This window comes from Pogona vitticeps, chromosome 14 (genome assembly GCF_051106095.1).
Source record: "Pogona vitticeps strain Pit_001003342236 chromosome 14, PviZW2.1, whole genome shotgun sequence".
Taxonomy (NCBI): domain Eukaryota; kingdom Metazoa; phylum Chordata; class Lepidosauria; order Squamata; family Agamidae; genus Pogona; species Pogona vitticeps.
The window spans coordinates 7,860,763-7,877,452 of NC_135796.1; the positions used below are offsets into that span (position 1 = coordinate 7,860,763).

At 42.1% G+C, this 16,690-nt stretch overlaps 1 protein-coding gene across 5 annotated transcripts in view; it reads right to left on the reverse strand.

Moving 5' to 3' along the window:
* Positions 1–16,690, reverse strand: part of NOS1 (nitric oxide synthase 1) — a 203,345-nt gene that overhangs the window by 20,799 nt on the left and 165,856 nt on the right. For all 5 annotated transcript variants that reach the window (XM_072983603.2, XM_072983605.2, XM_072983607.2 and 2 more), the window contains 4 exons: positions 11,012–11,205; positions 8,794–8,963; positions 7,652–7,862; positions 7,407–7,494 (listed from right to left, as the gene is read on the reverse strand). In XM_072983603.2, the coding sequence (XP_072839704.2) occupies positions 7,407–7,494; positions 7,652–7,862; positions 8,794–8,963; positions 11,012–11,205 (663 nt within the window). The remainder of the gene's footprint in view (positions 1–7,406; positions 7,495–7,651; positions 7,863–8,793; positions 8,964–11,011; positions 11,206–16,690) is intronic.

Below are 16,690 nucleotides of genomic sequence, written 5' to 3' on the forward strand. Positions count from 1 at the left end.
AAGACTGTTTCCATCATTAAGATTGCTAGATGAAACATTATCAAGGTATCCTAATAATCTTGAATATGTTTTGTGCCCTTTTTGTTGACCTAATATATTATAGTTAAATCAGCCTACACATCACCTGGCAGGACAAATTTCCAAACAGAGTAGTCCTAGAACGAGCTGGAATATTCAGCACGTATACATTACTGAAACAGCGACGTCTATGTTGGCTTGGGCATGTCGTGAGAATGGCTGATGGTCGGATGTCAAAGGATCTCCTGTACGGAGAATTAGTGCAGGGAAATCGTCCCAGAGGGAGACCACAGCTGCGATACAAGGATATCTGCAAGTGGGATCTGAAGTAGAGTAGACATGGTCTAGGGGGCGGGGTAAAAATCAAATAAATAAATAAATAAAATGAAGGCCTTAGGAATGGACCTCAACAGATGGGAAACCCTGACATCTGATCGTTCACCCTGGAGGCAGGCAGTACATCACGGCCTCTCCCAATTTGAAGAGACCCTTGTCCAGCAGGCCGAGGCAAAGAGGAAGCCACAAAAGCAGCAAAACCAGGGAGCTGGACAGGGGACAGATTGGATTTGTCTTCAGTGTGGAAGAGATTGTCACTCTTGAATTGGCCTCTTCAGCCACACTAGATGCTGTTCCAAGTCCTCCATACAGAGCACGACACCATAGTCTTTCAAGACTGAAGGATGCCTAACTAACTTTGCTTGTTGTATCAAACTTCATATATAACCTTTGCTTGTTGTGTTTTCAAACCAATGCCACAAGCTGGATTTTACAGTCTAAGCTATCTTGGAAGTCTCATTGTGTTAGACAGAGCTTGCTCCCAGGAAAAGGGTGCACATACTAAATCTGGTTCAGTCACGCAGGCTATAGCCAGGTGAAATGCCATATATTCCTAACTGACTTTTAAACCTCCTGCTTCTCATGTTTTAACAACAACAAGAAATACATTTGTAAAGATACACAAGGAAAATATATGGATGATATTATAATAAGAACTGAAATGATTAAGAGGCAAGTACAGGCTATAAAAAACTGGAGTGCACCTGGTCCGTATGAACTGCATGGATTTTAGTTAAAGCATTTAACAAAACTCCATCAATGCATAGCAGTGCAATTTAATCACTTCCTTCAAAATTCCACAATTGAAGATTGGATGACAACAGGCTGCACATTTCTGATAATAAAAGATCATCAAAAGGGCTATGAAACCAGCAATTCTCATCCAATTACGAGAACAATGTTCCAACAATGTTCAAGCTCCTCACAGGAGTACTTGAAAGAGTAATATATAATTATTTAACTGAAAGCTCCTTATACCCAACTGAAAATAAAGAGAACTTTAAAAAACCAAAAGGCACGAAACATCAGCAGCTTATTGACAAAATGATACTAAAGAAAGCAAAAAAGATGAAAAATCTTAACATGACCAGGATAAACTATAAAAAGGCATTTGACTCATTGCTATACAGTTGGATTAATAAAATTTTTCGGATTAATAAAAATATTCAGAAGTTCCTCAAGAAAACATCAAGAAATGAAAAATTATCTTAATAGCCTCTAGTGAAGAAACTGGCAAAGTTAACATCAATAGAGGAATATTTGAAGGAGATTCGTTGTCACCACTGCTGTTTAACATCTCACTCATCCCCATGTCAATTATTTTAAACAGAACGAGACTGGGCTACCATATTTTAGAACAAGCAGAAAAAAAAATCAATCATCTGTTATACACGGATGACCTAAAACTACAATATATGCCAAACGTTTTATGGAGATTGAATGACTGCTAAACATAGTGTGAATATTTCGTGAAGATATTCAAATGAAACTTGGAATTCATGAGTGTGCAGCTCTATCTATACACTGTGGCAAGATCGAAAAACTAGAGGGAATAGAGTTTTAAAAATGCCGATATTATAAATCACTATCAAGTGATAAAAATTATAAATACTTTGGAATACTAGAAGCAGATAACATCCTACACACAAAAGTTAAAAAACTGACAGAAAGGGAATAAATCAAAACTGCAGAAAGTCTTAAAATCAAAATTAAATGGTGGAAATAATATCAAAGCCATAAGCACATGCAAAATTCCAGTAACAGATACCCAGCTGCAATAATAGATTGGATCCAAAATGAATTAAAATAATTGGACCAAAAAATACAGAAATACTTGGCTACTACGGCTCTTTGAGTGGCGATCCATGTATCCACATAAAATGGGTGTGTGCACCCGCGCGACATTGCTTTGGAAATTTCCAGAGCCTCAAAAACGTAAGTGCCCCTAGCCTTTAGCACGCAAGTGTGGCCTTGCTCTCCTCCGTCCCAGTTTTATGCCACAAGAAAAAAGAGAAGGGGAGGACAAGAAGGGAGGTGGGTAGGATCATGTGAAAAAATTAATTAGCATTCAAATGGTTACAAAAGTAACCAAGTTTTCGTGGTTTTTGTGTATGTACACAAAATGGGTGACTAGCAAGCTATACACTGGAGGTAGGAGTTACACCAGAACAAAAGATAGCCATTCCAAATGCAGCATCTTTTTGAGCACTGAGATCTAATCTATAATGTATGACAAATGTCATTGGACAGGACTAAGTTGCTGCTGGGAAGATTTCTTGGATGTCCATACCTCGGATAAAGGCCACAGATGAGATCAGTTTTGTAGAGTGACTACGGAAGGTCCAAAGTAGGGACTTGTTTGCTAGTTTCTCAGTCAGGGCGATATGCTGAGAGATACACTTATAAAATCTTTGAGGCAAGACTGAGTGTCTTTTCTTGGGACCTTGGTAGGAGACAAGGAGTTTAGTTGTTTGCCAAAAATCCTTTGTCCTGTTTAGGTAAAAGGCCAAGGCCAAAGAGAAGTTCTCAGAAGTTGTAGGTCTGAAGAAGCTTAGGAAGTGAAAATGCTGTGGGTGAACTGAGATATGAAAGTTGTGAAGGTCTATGGATGTGAGCCAATCCCCTTGGTGAAGCAGGTGGAGTGATGAACATGTCAAGGGTGTGTAGATCCAAGAGGGGGTATAACCTTCCATCCCTTTTTGCTACCGCAGAGAAGAAACCAATGGAGCTGCAGTGGAGAGGTACCCTTGAGATGGCTTCTTTTGCCAGAAGTGTGTGGATTTCCTCTTGGAGGATAGGAGATGCTGGGGTGTATCGGATACAGCCTGTGGGTGGAAGAGTGGAGAATTCTATTGTATATCCATAGGTTATGATGTTAAGGACCCACACATCAAAAGTAGTAGCATCCCAAACATGGATGAACAATGCCAAATGCATATCTGTATTTGTTGTAATGTGAGGTGATGGTGGTAGCATCAAAACTGCTGCCAAGGTTTCCTGTCTGCCTTTTTGGAGAAAGTTGTTCACTTGTATTTGGCAGAGGAGGCAGCTGGTGTTGATGAGCTGACTGACTGGAGGTCTTGGACTGCTCAGACAGTGACTTATAGTGAGAGTATGGCAGGGAGTCTCTTCTAATGAGGGCAGAAGTGAGAAGCTGTTGAGTGGCATGAGTTTATGCCAATTTTCTTTGTGTTGGTCTTCTTCTTGTGAAGGTCTTGCATAAAGCCATCAGTTTTGTCATTGAAGAAGCCCTCTCCATTGAAGGGGAGGTCCTCAATGTGGGACTTGGAGTCTAGGAGCGGAGCCATGTGTGTCTGTGCAGAGTGATGTTCACTGCCATGCTCTTAGCTGCACAATCTGCCACATGCCAGGCAGAGTGGATTTGCTGCCCAGCCAGCACGTAAGCCTCCTGCTAAAAGGAGATGGCTAGAGACTGTTTGTCCAGTGATGGGTGGTAACGATGGTCTGAAATTTCACCCAGATGAATTGATGGTAGGCACCCATCATGGCTTGGTAATTGGCTATATGCATGCGGAGTGCCACTGAGAAATAGATCCGGCGAGCAAGCAAGTCTAGTTTGTGACTTTCTTAATTATTTGGGATGTCATGGGTAGAGCCCTTTGATCTTATTTGGACCATTTGAATGATGACAGAGTTCAGTATGGAATGTTTAAACAGGAACTTAGCTTTGTCCTGTTGGACTCTGTAGAGGTTCTCAATCCTATGGGAAGTTGGTGGGATCAAGGCAGGTTTTTGCCAGGATTGGCTGATAAGATCCGTCAGAGTCTCAAGCATCGGCATTTCGATCAGGATGTTTATCTTCTTGTGGATGCAGTCGAAAACTCAGAGGGGCGGGCGGGCGGGAGCCTTTATTAAGGCTGCTCACCCCATGCACTGCCTCTTTCAGCACGACTGTCAACTGAAGAGGAGTAGGTGTGCGGCAAGGCACTTTTGATTTCACCTCAAGGTCCAGAGCGCACCTGGGAATCCTGGAGGGTTGGGGGTAAAGAGGGTCCTCAGCTCCACAGTGTACTTAAAAAACAACTACTAGTATTTAGTTAGCCTCTGGCTGGAGTGAGCCTCTTCCTTAAAATAAAAAAGGGGGAGGAGAAGGAAAGGAAGAAAGGGGGAGAGGGAAGGTACAGCTGGGGACCCCTATGCCAGGCTTATGGTCTTAGGGCCTGGGGCTGACTTGTTGAGGGCAGCAAGGAGCTTCCTGAAGAATGAATGAATGACTAAATACATACATACATAAAAAAGAGGAAGAAGAGAGGAGGGATCTATATGGGATCTAAGAAAAGGCAAGGGAGTACAAAAAGAGAAGCAACCAGATAAGTGCAAAGCACCCCCCCCCCAGCTTCTACCTCCCTCTCTTCCAATGAAGAAGGTTTGCATTATTATGGGACTATTCTGAATAAGCTGAGTATGCTGGAATTGGAGTTGGCACTAACCAGAGAACCAGCAAGTGCAGGGGCAGTACGAAGGTCTAGCAGGGACTTGAAGGCCCATGAGTTGGAAGAGCTCAGACAGTTAGGTAACACGATGTTGTCTTGCATTGCTGTCTTAGAGAGTGAATGTGCAGCCATTCTCGGTAGCTCCGGAGTCACGAGGGAGAGTGGCTCACAGCATCAGGAAGCGGTGGTTGCACGGGGTCAACAGTCAGTATGTAGAGGTTGGCAATGGAATCAGAGATGCAGGCAGAAGGCGTGGGAGTACAATGGGCAACTGGGCAGCAAAATGGTGATGACAAGATGGTGGTGCTGGAGCACAAGACCAGCCAGGGCCCAGTGGCCAGGCAGTAGCTGTTTCAGGAGCTGCTGTTCCAGGTGAGTCTGCCACTGCATCAGACACATCATTAGGTTCCGGAATATGGCCACGGGGCCCAGCTAGCCTGGGTCATCATCACAGTTTTCTAGGCAGACATGCCCTGGTGGTGGCTAGCACGCCAAGCCTGGGGAGTGGGACTCAGGTGCAAAAACCACGGATCGCTCCATATCCACAATGGTCCTCCCCTGGTCAGGCAGCAGAGGTCCCTCAACTAGCAGGAATGGGGCCCCTCCCTCTGGTTCCAAATACAGGCTACAACTCTGTGCCATGGGATGCTCTTCCAAGTGTGGACCAGTTGTTACCATTGGGGGACCACCTTTTACCAACAACAATAGAAAAGATTTGAAAGGAAAAATTTGTAGATGTCTTTGAGCTCCTGAATAGGAGGCTGAGGAGGTCTCAGAGAAGAAGGGGGAGAGAGAGCGTAAAAAGATAAGGCAGCAGAAGCTGCTGGGCCAACTGGCTGCCAGGTTACCTTATTTATGCAGGGACAATAATCAGGGCTCAGTCAGACAAAGCTTATTCCCTATTTCAGTATCTTGATTTCCTTGGCCACGTGTGGCTTATGATGGAGGGTTCCGTATGTGTGCAGCTATTCATAGAAACATGCATTGTTCAACATACTGCACTTCGGTTGATAATCATTACCCCAGGTCGACCAGTATTGGACAATCACTTTGACAGTGGCCACTTGGTACAGCAGACCATTCATGGCTCGACTCTAATTAGCAGGCCAGGTGGCTCAACCCCACCTGGTCTGCTGGGCGTTTAATTTCCATGGGCCATGCAACCAGAGGCCATGCAAATTCTGGCACCAATGTAGCAATTGTAGCACTAATGAACATGCATCACACACTATACCCAAAAAGTGATGTGGACAGATTATATTTACTACAAAACAATGGAGGCTGTGGATTACTGTAAATACAGCAGGTAGTAGAGGAGGAAAAAAGAAGCCTAAATGATTATATTAGTACAAATAGAGTAAAAATTACTTAAGGAGGTGAAAATGGAGAATATTCTGAAAACATCAGAAACAAAGGCTCAGTGTAAGAAACAATTTGAAAATAAATTAAACAGTTGGAAAATAAACCTGAAATATACTGATGGAAAGCATGATAAGAATTCTACAAGGGCATGGCTGAAACTGGGGATAATTAAGAAAGAAACTAAAGGCTTGATTTTTGCTGCACAAGAACAAACATTCCAAACCAACATGATGAAATCTAAGATTCAAGGAATTAGTGCTAACAGAAAATGTCGACTCTGTCAAGAAAAAGAAGAGATTGTGTCCCACCTCATCTGCAAATGTCCAAAGATTGCACAGATATATTACAAACTTAGACATGATAGAGTAGCAAAATTAGTGCACTGGTCATTATGCAAAAAATTATAACTTGCCAGCCCCCAAACCCCCATGAGAACATCAGGTAGAGAAGGTGTCAGAAAATGACAAATCAAGATCTTGTAGGATTTCCTGATCCAAACCGATAGACACCTTGAACATTACGCACCAGACATAGCAGTAATAGAACAAAGAAATGTCTGAATCATTGACATTGCAATTCCAGGGGATGCCAGAGTTGAAAATAAAGAATTGGAAAAACTAACAAAGTACAGAGACCTGGCAATCAAAACATTTCAGTGGTCCCCGTAAGTCAGTGCTCCTCAACCTTGGGCCTCCAGATGTTCTTGGACTACAACTCCCAGAAGCCTTCACCACCACCTCTGCTGGCCAGGATTTCTGGGAGTTGAAGTCCAAGAACATCTGGAGGCCCAAGGCTGGGGACCACTGCCGTAAGTCATTGGGGCTTTGGGAACAATATCAAGAAATTTCACACGGTATTATAAAACAGTCGCAGACCTCAGAAATAACACCACCAGAGCTACAAAACTCAGCAATATTAGGAACAGCATACATACTGCACCAGCAGGTACTTAGGTTTTTGGTTAAAACTTGTATCTGCTATATAATAACAGTCCATGTTTTTATAATATTGATTGATTATGCCTGGTATTTTTGAATAATAATATACCATCAATTCAATTCTGATTTATGGTAATCCTTTCCAGGGTTTCTTAGGTACAGAGTACTCAGAAGGGACTGTCCTTCTAATGGGGTGTGTGTGTGCTACACAAGTTGGCCCTTCTCCCAGAAAGCACAGTGCGGAACTAAATGCCCAACTGAGAGTACCCAACTCACTGAGTTGTCCAGCCAAGCTTACCCCCTGACAAAACATGGCACCACTTCATCTTCCTGTATCTGGTTGAGCCAGGAGGAACAGACTCCATGGTGCATTGGCCCTTCTCCATCTAGAAAAGTGAAGAAAGGAGATTAATTGATAACCACAGTGACATTTTTTTGCAAATACTCAAAGCTGCTTACGAGCTGCCCCATCAATCTGAGTGATTGGTTGCCATGAATTGCAACCAAATCTGCTGCCAGCTTTCACGCCTCCAATTAGATTACCTCTGGTGCGATAGGAGACTACCGCCACTGTGAGGTGGACCTCATCAGGGTACATGTCAGGGGAGGAGCTAATAGAGTAGTAACGGGGCTGCAGCAGTGGCAGTTGGGTCAAGAGGAGGGTAGAGGGCATCTGCACCGATGGGAACTCTTCCAGCACTTCGACCATCGTGGGATTCTTGGACCATTTCCACTCTTCATATTCCTGAAGACCCTGCATGAGTTAGGAGGCACGTTAGCTCAGGAACTTGCCCTTCCTGTACAGTTGCTGAAAACATGGGGGTGGGGGGGTATAGCAGGGAACACATGTGTCCCCCCCCACCTTTACATGTTGTAGTCCAAGAAGTAAATTCCAAATTCTTACAGGGGAGAACTGCTTGGGATTTACATTTTGGACCACAACTTACAGCATTCCTAGGATTCTGAGTGTTACACTAAAAAAAAGTAACTTTAAAAAAACCCTTAGAAACAGTAGGCAGAAATGATTCTCCTTGTTGTGCCTACTGTCTATTGCCCAGCCAGCTTTCCATGGCTTTGGGTATGTTATAACTGAGACCATCGTTTTCCGCTGGTTCTACACTCACATGCTTTTGTCACACATACACAGTTATATTCTGGAAATAAAATCTCGTCCATAAAATCTACTCCAAAGCTCAGCAATATTTTTTTAGAAATTTGTTAGCCTATACATTTTCAGAAAAAAAAAATATGAAAATTTGTGATTTTTAATTGTTAAAATATCAAATGCTGCTCTTTTAATGTCTTATCTTAAAGCATTGAGTCCTTAGAGTCATATTCAGCAATTCCAAATTACACTTAAAAGTAGAATAGTTTAATGATTTAAAGAAATAATTTGCAAATTAATTGAGGTATAGAATTTGCTTTATGCTTTAACATCAACAAGTTTTTAATGGCTTGACATTAAGAGGTTAATGTAACTGCAGACTTTCCCAAGTTGTCTTGCAATACAGACTTCCAAACTACCCAGTGGAAGGATATCATTTTTGACACATAACTATGTATGAAAGAACAGTGCGTATCTTCCACCCTCTAAATACGAAAACAGAGCAACGTGAAAACAGGGGTGATGGGGAGATACATTACTTTCCTGTCATCTTCTTCTGTTCAGTCCTGACTGTACTTACCCTGCTGAGAATTTGTAAGTGCTTCTTCTCCTTGTCACTAGTGGCCAGTAAGGCAAACTGTTGCAACAGGATTGGTGTGGGAGGGGTTGTGATGTCCAAATAATATTTGAACGCCTGGAAAATGGTGCAGGGTGGTATGCGGTTCTCATCTGTCCAGTTGCTGATGACACCTGGGGAGACAACATTCAATATGAAATTTATTAACTGTGGCATGATTAGTAAGAGCAAGGCATTGGGAAATAAAATACGATTTTCAATTAAATGAATGGCATAAAAAACTTAGAATATAGCCATTAATAACAAATTGCCATGTAATCTTAAAATCAAACAAAATATTTGTTAAATAAGAATATTTTTATAGGTATTTGGGGAGAATCTCTAGATTATGTCATAAAGGGGAAAAGGTGGCGCACCATCACAGGTTTCAAGTTCTGGATGTGGTGGAAAACTTGCCAGATTTCCAAATGGTCCTGGGGGGGAACACATTATGTTATATTGTTTGTTATGTACATTATGTTGATAGTGAATGACTTCTATATATAGTTTTGGTTGTTATATACTCAGTTATCTGAGGATTTTGTGTATGTGTGTGTTGTAATTTTGAAATAACAGAAAAATAAAATTTCCTTGATTGGATAAAGACCCAGAAGAATGGTTCTTTTTGTGTACTTCGTATTTTTAGAGTGAAAGTTTGCAAGAAGGGCAGTTTTTCTTGCTCAGTTGCTGTTTGAAAACCTAAGTATGTTGGGTATGTGAAGGTAAAGGCAAAGGTTCCCCTTGACATTTTTAGTCCAGTCGTATCTGACACTGAGTGGTGCTCATCCCGTTTTCAAGCTGTAGCGCCAGCGCTTGTCCGAAGACAGTTTCTGTTGTCATGTGGCCAGCGCGACTAGGCAACGCCGTTTCCCACCGAGGTGGTACCTATTTATCTACTCGTATTTGCATGCTTTCGAACTGCTAGGTTGGCAAGGAGCTGGGACAAAGCAATGGGAGCTCATTCCGTCGTGTGGATTCAATCTTACGACGGCTGGTCTTCTGACCCTGCAGCAAAGGCTTCTGCAGTTTAGCCCACAGCGCCACCATGTCCCTTGTTGGGTATGTACCAAATAATAAAGTATGTATTCATTTAAAAATGTCTGAAATCAAACTAAAAGATTAATAGAAACTAGAGGTGGGAGCTTCATATCCATCTCTCAGGGGACATGAATACAAAGCTTTCCAGTACAAGTGGCCAGCCTGATTGGACCTCCCTCCCCCGAACTGGGCACCCACTTATCATTCACCACAAGGCACGTATGGCCAGCATCATCGGGAGCATGCCATTCGCAGCAGTAGCCCAGCTTGCACTGGCTACTCCAGTGAGGGGGGGTGGGACGATGAGCCTCCCCACTCAGCTGCTGAGTGGCCATCCGAGCAGGGAGGCGGGGCAGTGCCAGTTGGGCTGCTGCCATGAATGGCACACTTTCAATGATGCCGGCCACACGGGCCATGAGGCAAGTGGTCAGTGAACGCCCAGTTCGGGGGGGAGAAGGTCCAATCAGGCTGGCCACCTGTCCTGGTGAGCTTCACATTTGTCTCTCCTGGGAGAGAACAATGAAGCTGTCATCTCTAACAGCAACCCTATTCACATTATTCTCCCGTTTGAGTTCAATAGCCTTGCAATGCATATGTAGATCAGCAAAAGCCACAGTGGTCATTTTAAGTTAAGCTGAGATATATCTTAGCCATGGACAAATAAAAAGTTAGGCAGAAGTAGAGCTGTGCCAAAATAATTCTGGTTTTATCCTCCTCCTCCCCCCTTATTACAATAATAATACCTAAGCAGAAGGCAGACTTTACTACCAAAAGGGTGTAAGAAAAGAAGAAATTTGCACCACGTTGGAGGCAGCTGCACACACAGAACATAACTATGGACAGGCATGTTCCCAGACATGGGAGGGAGTGTCATTAACTGCTTGAAAATTTCATGAAACTTGGATAGAAAACATTAACATTACTGGCAACACAATGTAGACTGAAATCAATGGAAACATGGTGAAAGAATGAATCAACAAATATAAAGAAATAAACATACTTCATACTAAAGGTAAAGAAATATTTTAAAAGATTTAAATGATAAGAAAATGAAATAACAGTGTTTTGTCTTGCCCACTAGTTTTTACATGGGTAAAAAAATCTGTAACAGACTGACAAATTTAAAAACTGCTTCCCTCATTACCTAAAGCTGTGCTCCTTTCTTCCAATAATTCAACTTTTACCAGCTGGTTGGTGGGCGGTGCATCTTCCAACCGTTCAATCAAGGCATTGACCAGTTCTTCATGGTTGCCTGGGAACACTCCCAGGTGGTCTCCAGGTTTATAATGTAGTTCCTTGTGACTGTTGGTGTGAAGCTGCACGAAGATTGTCGAACGGCTGAAGTAAGCAAGAAGGAAGGTTTAGAATATTCCACCCTATTCAGAAGTAGAGCTCGGAAACAATAATGCTAGCACATTAATGTTAAGTTGTTAAATATGAAATCATTAACCTGTTAAGTTATGTGTTGTCAAGTCAGAGCTGACTTGCAGTGACCCCAATAGGGCTTTCAAGGTAAGTGAGATATTTGAGGAGTAATTTTAACAATTCCATACCCCTAGTGTGTTTCCAAGGCTGAGCAGGGATTCGAACCAAGGCCTCCTGAGTCCTAGTCCATCACTCTATCGTATTTGTTGTTGTTGTTTAGTCATTTAGTCATGTCCGACTCTTTGTGACCCCATGGACCAGAGCACACCAGGCCCTCCTGTCTTCCACTGCCTCCCGGAGTTGGGTCAAATTCACATTAGTAGTTTTGATGACCCTGTCCAACCATCTCGTCCTCTGTCATCCCCTTCTCCTCTTGCCTTCACACTTTCCCAACATCAGGGTCTTTTCCACGGAGTCTTCTCTTCTCATGAGATGGCCAAAGTATTGGAGCCTCAGCTTCAGGATCTGTCCTTCCAGTGAGCACTCAGGGTTAATTTCCTTCAGAATGGATAGGTTTGTTCTCTTTGCAGTCTAGGAGACTCTCAAGAGTCTCCTCCAGCACCACAATTCTTGATGTCTTCTGCTTCTGTGAGGTCCCTCCCATTTTTGTTCTTTATCATGCCCATCTTTGAACAAAAGTTTCCTTTAATATCTCAAATTTTCTTGAAGAAATCTGTTTTTCCCCTTTCTATTCTTTTCCTCTGTATCTTTGAATTGTTCATTTACAGTTTTGTTCAAAATTATTCAACCCCCACTGAAATTGAATGTTTTGGCCATTTTGACATTGATTTTGATCATTCAGTCATCTTGCTTACATTTACATGAAAGAGGCACTTGTAGGTCAGAGAAATATAACCTTAAGTTTATAATGAAATAACCACAAATGTCTTTTCTGTGCTCACATCATCATTAGTTTTTATTCAACCCCCAAGTGACATTCAATCTTAGTACTTAGTACAACATCCTTTTACAGTTATAACAGCTTTTAAACGTGAAGCATAGCTTGACACAAGTGTCTTGCAGCGATCTACGGGTATCTTTGCCCATTCTTCATGGGCAAAAGCCTCCAGTTCAGTCAAATTCTTAGGCTTGCGCACTGCAACTGCTTTCTTTAAGTCCCACCAGAGGTTCTCAATCGGATTTAAGTCTGGTGACTGCGATGGCCACTCCAAAATGTTCCAGTCTTTCCTCTGCAACCATGCTCTAGTGGACTTGGAGGTATGCTTGGGATCATTGTCCTGTTGAAAGGTCCAATGTCTCCCAAGCCTCAGGTGTGTGACGGACTGCATCACATTTTCATCCAATATCTCCTGGTACTGAAGAGAATTCATGGTACCTTGTACACGCTGAAGCTTCCCTGTACCTGCAGAAGCAAAACAGCCCCAAAGCATTATTGACCCTCCGCCATGCTTCACAGTAGGCAAGGTGTTCTTTTCGTCATATGCCTTGTTCTTCCTCCTCCAAACATAGCGTTGATCCATGGGCCCAAACAGTTCTAATTTTGTTTCATCAGTCCACAGAACACTATCCCACAACTTTTGTGGTTTGCCCACATGACTTTTGGCATACTGCAGTCGACTCTTCTTATTCTTGGGAGACAGCAAGGGGGTGCGCCTGGGGGTTCTGGCATGGAGACCTTCATTACGCAGTGTGCGCCTTATTGTCTGAGCTGAAACTTCTATACCCACATCTGACAAATCTTTTTTCAGTTCCTCAGCAGTCACACGGGGACTTTTCACCACTCTACGCTTTAGGTAGCGCACAGCAGTCGAAGTCAGCATCTTCTTTCTTCCACGACCAGGTAGCATTTCAACAGTGCCCTTTGCCTTGAATTTGTGAATGATGCTTCCTATGGTGTCTCTTGGTATGTTTAACTTCTTTGCAATCTTCTTATAGCCATTGCCCTTCCTGTGAAGACAAATCACCTCTTCTCTTGTCTTCCTGGACCATTCTCTTGACTTCACCATGTTTGTAACCACACCAGTAAATGTCTAGAAGGAGCTGAGTATCACAGTCCTTTTAAAGCTGCCTAATTGGTGCTTATTATGCTTGATTGGTGCTCGGTGACATCCACAGGTGTTTTCAATACCTGATCGAAAACACTTGAATGAACCTCTCTTCTTCAGAGTGGTAGTCTTTAAGGGGTTGAATAATTGTGGCAATGAAGAAACCACAAAAGAAACATTTACTACTGTGTTACATAAACAATTGATGTTATTTTAGCTGCATTTGGTTCTTTAAAACGTCCTTGTAGGATTTCATTCTGAATACAATTCCAAATGTACACTATAGTCCCTAAACCCCTTTACAGCATTGGGGGTTGAATAATTTTGAACACAACTGTAAGAAGGCCCTCTTCTCTCTCTTTGCTATTCTTTGAAAGTTTGCATTCCATTTTTTGTAACTTTCCCTATTTCTCTTGCATTTTGTTTCCCTTCTCTTCTCTGCTATTTGTAAGGCCTCGTTGGACAGCCACTTTACTTTCTTGCATTTCCTTTTCTCTGAGATGGCTTTTGTTCCTGCCTCCTGTACAATGTTACGAGCTTCCATCCATAGTTCTTCAGGCATTTTGTCCACCAAGTCTAGTTCCTTAAATCTGTTCTTCACGTCCACAGTGTATTCATAAGGGATTTGGTTTAGATTATACCTTACTAGCCCAGTGGTTTTTCCTACTTTCTTCAGTTTAAGCTTGAATTTTGCTATGAGAAGGTGATGATCAGAGCCACAATCAGCTCCAGGTCTTGTTTTTGCTGACTGTATAGAGCTTCTTCATCTTTGGCTGCAGAGAATATAATCAATCTGATTTCGGTATTGCCCATCTGGTGATGTCCATGTGTAGAGTCGCCTCTTGTGTTGTTGGAAAAGAGTGTTTGTGATGACCAGCTTGTTCTCTTGACAAAACTCTATGAAGAATTACAACACCTTCTAGAACTGACACCAAAGAAAGATGTTCTTCTCATTATAGGGGACTGGAATGCTAAAGTACGGAGTCAAGAGATAACTGACTAAACAACAACAAAATCAGTGCTACTATACGTTGATGATACAGTGATACTCTCCAGAACCCCCGCTGGATTGAGGAGGGCCCTTGGAAAGCTCTCCTCATACTGTGAAGATAAGTCCTTAACAGTCAACTACCAGAAAACCAAGAAACCCAACCAAGTCTGTCTTTGGGGGCAGAGTAAAGATTCAATCCTGGTGGATTAATGGCCACATTGAGCAAGTGAACAATTTCAAATAACTTGAGGTAGTTCACCAGGCCTCAGGCTCTAAGCTTTAACACAGTAAATATGTGGCAGATTGAGGAGAAAGATCTGGAAATAGCAGAGCAAAATTCCATCACTGTCAAGGAACGTTCTTTGTTCTAGCAGCTCTCAAACTTTATAAGGCCAAGACATTATACCAGCTGTTATATTGTTCATTCCTGGGACCACCTAGCTCTCACTCTGCACCACAGGAAGGAGTCCCGTCTAAATTCTTAAGAACTATCTTACAGGTCCCTCGATGTGTGTCAAATGCCAAGGCAAGATTGGAGACAGGTTGCCTAAATATTGAAGCCTGGGTCATCCTCCTATCTATATATATGTGGCTAAAGGGACACCTAAATCCACAAGGTCTATTTCCTCTAATATTTTATGACAACTTCCAATCCAACTGGGTCAACTCTGTCTAGAGCTACTTGTTCAAAATTGGCCTTTCCCTCAGATGCTCTTACCTTATGGAATAATTGATCAGATAAAAAAAACCTAGCAAAGCACAGAATTGAGGATACAGAACATCTAACTGAACTTTCTAGCATACAAAATATACTATGTAGGTGATGGCCTACATCAAGAACCAAAAAAATTATTTAATATCTCTGTAAGTGAAAGGGTTTAGAAAAAGCTTCACCTTGGCAAGGTGCTTCGCCCTCCCTTCTGCTCTTCTTGAAGGGAAGTACGAGAATATTCATTTCACTGAAAGGCTTTGTACTTGTCTCCTAAGGGAGGCTGAAACTATAGAGCACCTGCCTGCATTACAAAATGGCACATAAGGAGATCAACACATAATTGATCAAAAAAGTTCCTGGCCATTCAGGAAAAAATAGACTAGAGTTTCCTCTTTCTGATATAAACTCCAAGCTCACTTATCAAGTACCCAGATGTTTTATGGTGATACTCCGGTCTCAGAAATTGCACAGTAACTAGATTTTAAATAATCTTTTAATGTCAAATATTTTTACGAAGTACCTGGAATTTTGGAAATTTTAAGCTAACTAGATTCTAGATTTTAAATTGTCTTTTAATGCCAAATATATTTTTAGAAAGCATTTGGAATTTTGGAAACTGTAAACGTCTATGTTTCTCCCCCCCTCCACCATGTGATTGGTCTAAGGACCACAACAATAATCTATCATTGTAAAAGTCTAATCACATATGCTCTTAGATTGTACAGTTATCTTCCAGGTTTGGTTCATTCTCAGTGACATGTAATGTGGAACGACTGCCAGTGCCCATGAGTTTCAAAAGAAATCATGGGGCTGACAATCTAGACCAGGATATTAATCTTTATGTTGAGTTTCCAAGCTGCTTGCTCCGAGCTAGAAGTGGCATTTTCTAGGATTACAAATGGCTCCTAATCATAACATCTAATTGTGAAAAGACCAGCCAGTGTGTAGGGAAATGCTCATCTAAACTGCCACATACAGAAGCATGTCCTGAGATTTTGAGGGTTTTCTTGGTTGTAACTTCTGGGCTTCTTTTCAGAAACCCATCTAGCAGTGACATTGACCTTATTTTCTTGACAGGCTGCCTGTCAGCCATTTGGGGCCCAATAAGGTATGGTGTTAGTTCTTTGTCAGGTTGCAGGGTTTTTTTAAAAAAAATTGTTGAGTTGTTTTTAAACAATTAAAAGCCTTCGAGAATATATTTTAAAAACTTTCACATTCTTATCAATGCTTTTGACTTGTTTCGTATCGTGAAATCCTCTGCTATAGGGCGAGCTTGAAATGTTGTAACAAATAAGGTAAAGGTAAAGGTAAAGGTTCCCCTTGACAATTTTTGTCCAGTCGTGTCCGACCCTAGGGGGCGGCGCTCATCCCGCTCTTCAAGCCATAGAGCCAGCGCTTTGTCCGAAGACAATCTTTCCGTGGTCACATGGCCAGTGTGATTTAGACACGGAACGCTGTTTACCTTCCCACCGAGGTGGTCCCTATTTATCTACTCGCATTTGCATGCTTTCGAACCGCTAGGTTGGCGGGAGTTGTAACAAATAAAGAGAAATAATAAAATAATTAAAAAAATAACACTAACTAACTAAATATTTGGAGCCTGTATACCACTGAATACCAGTTGCTAGGAGGAGAGGCTACTGCTTGTTGGCTTCCCAGAGCATTTGGCTGCTCACTGGAGGCAAACAG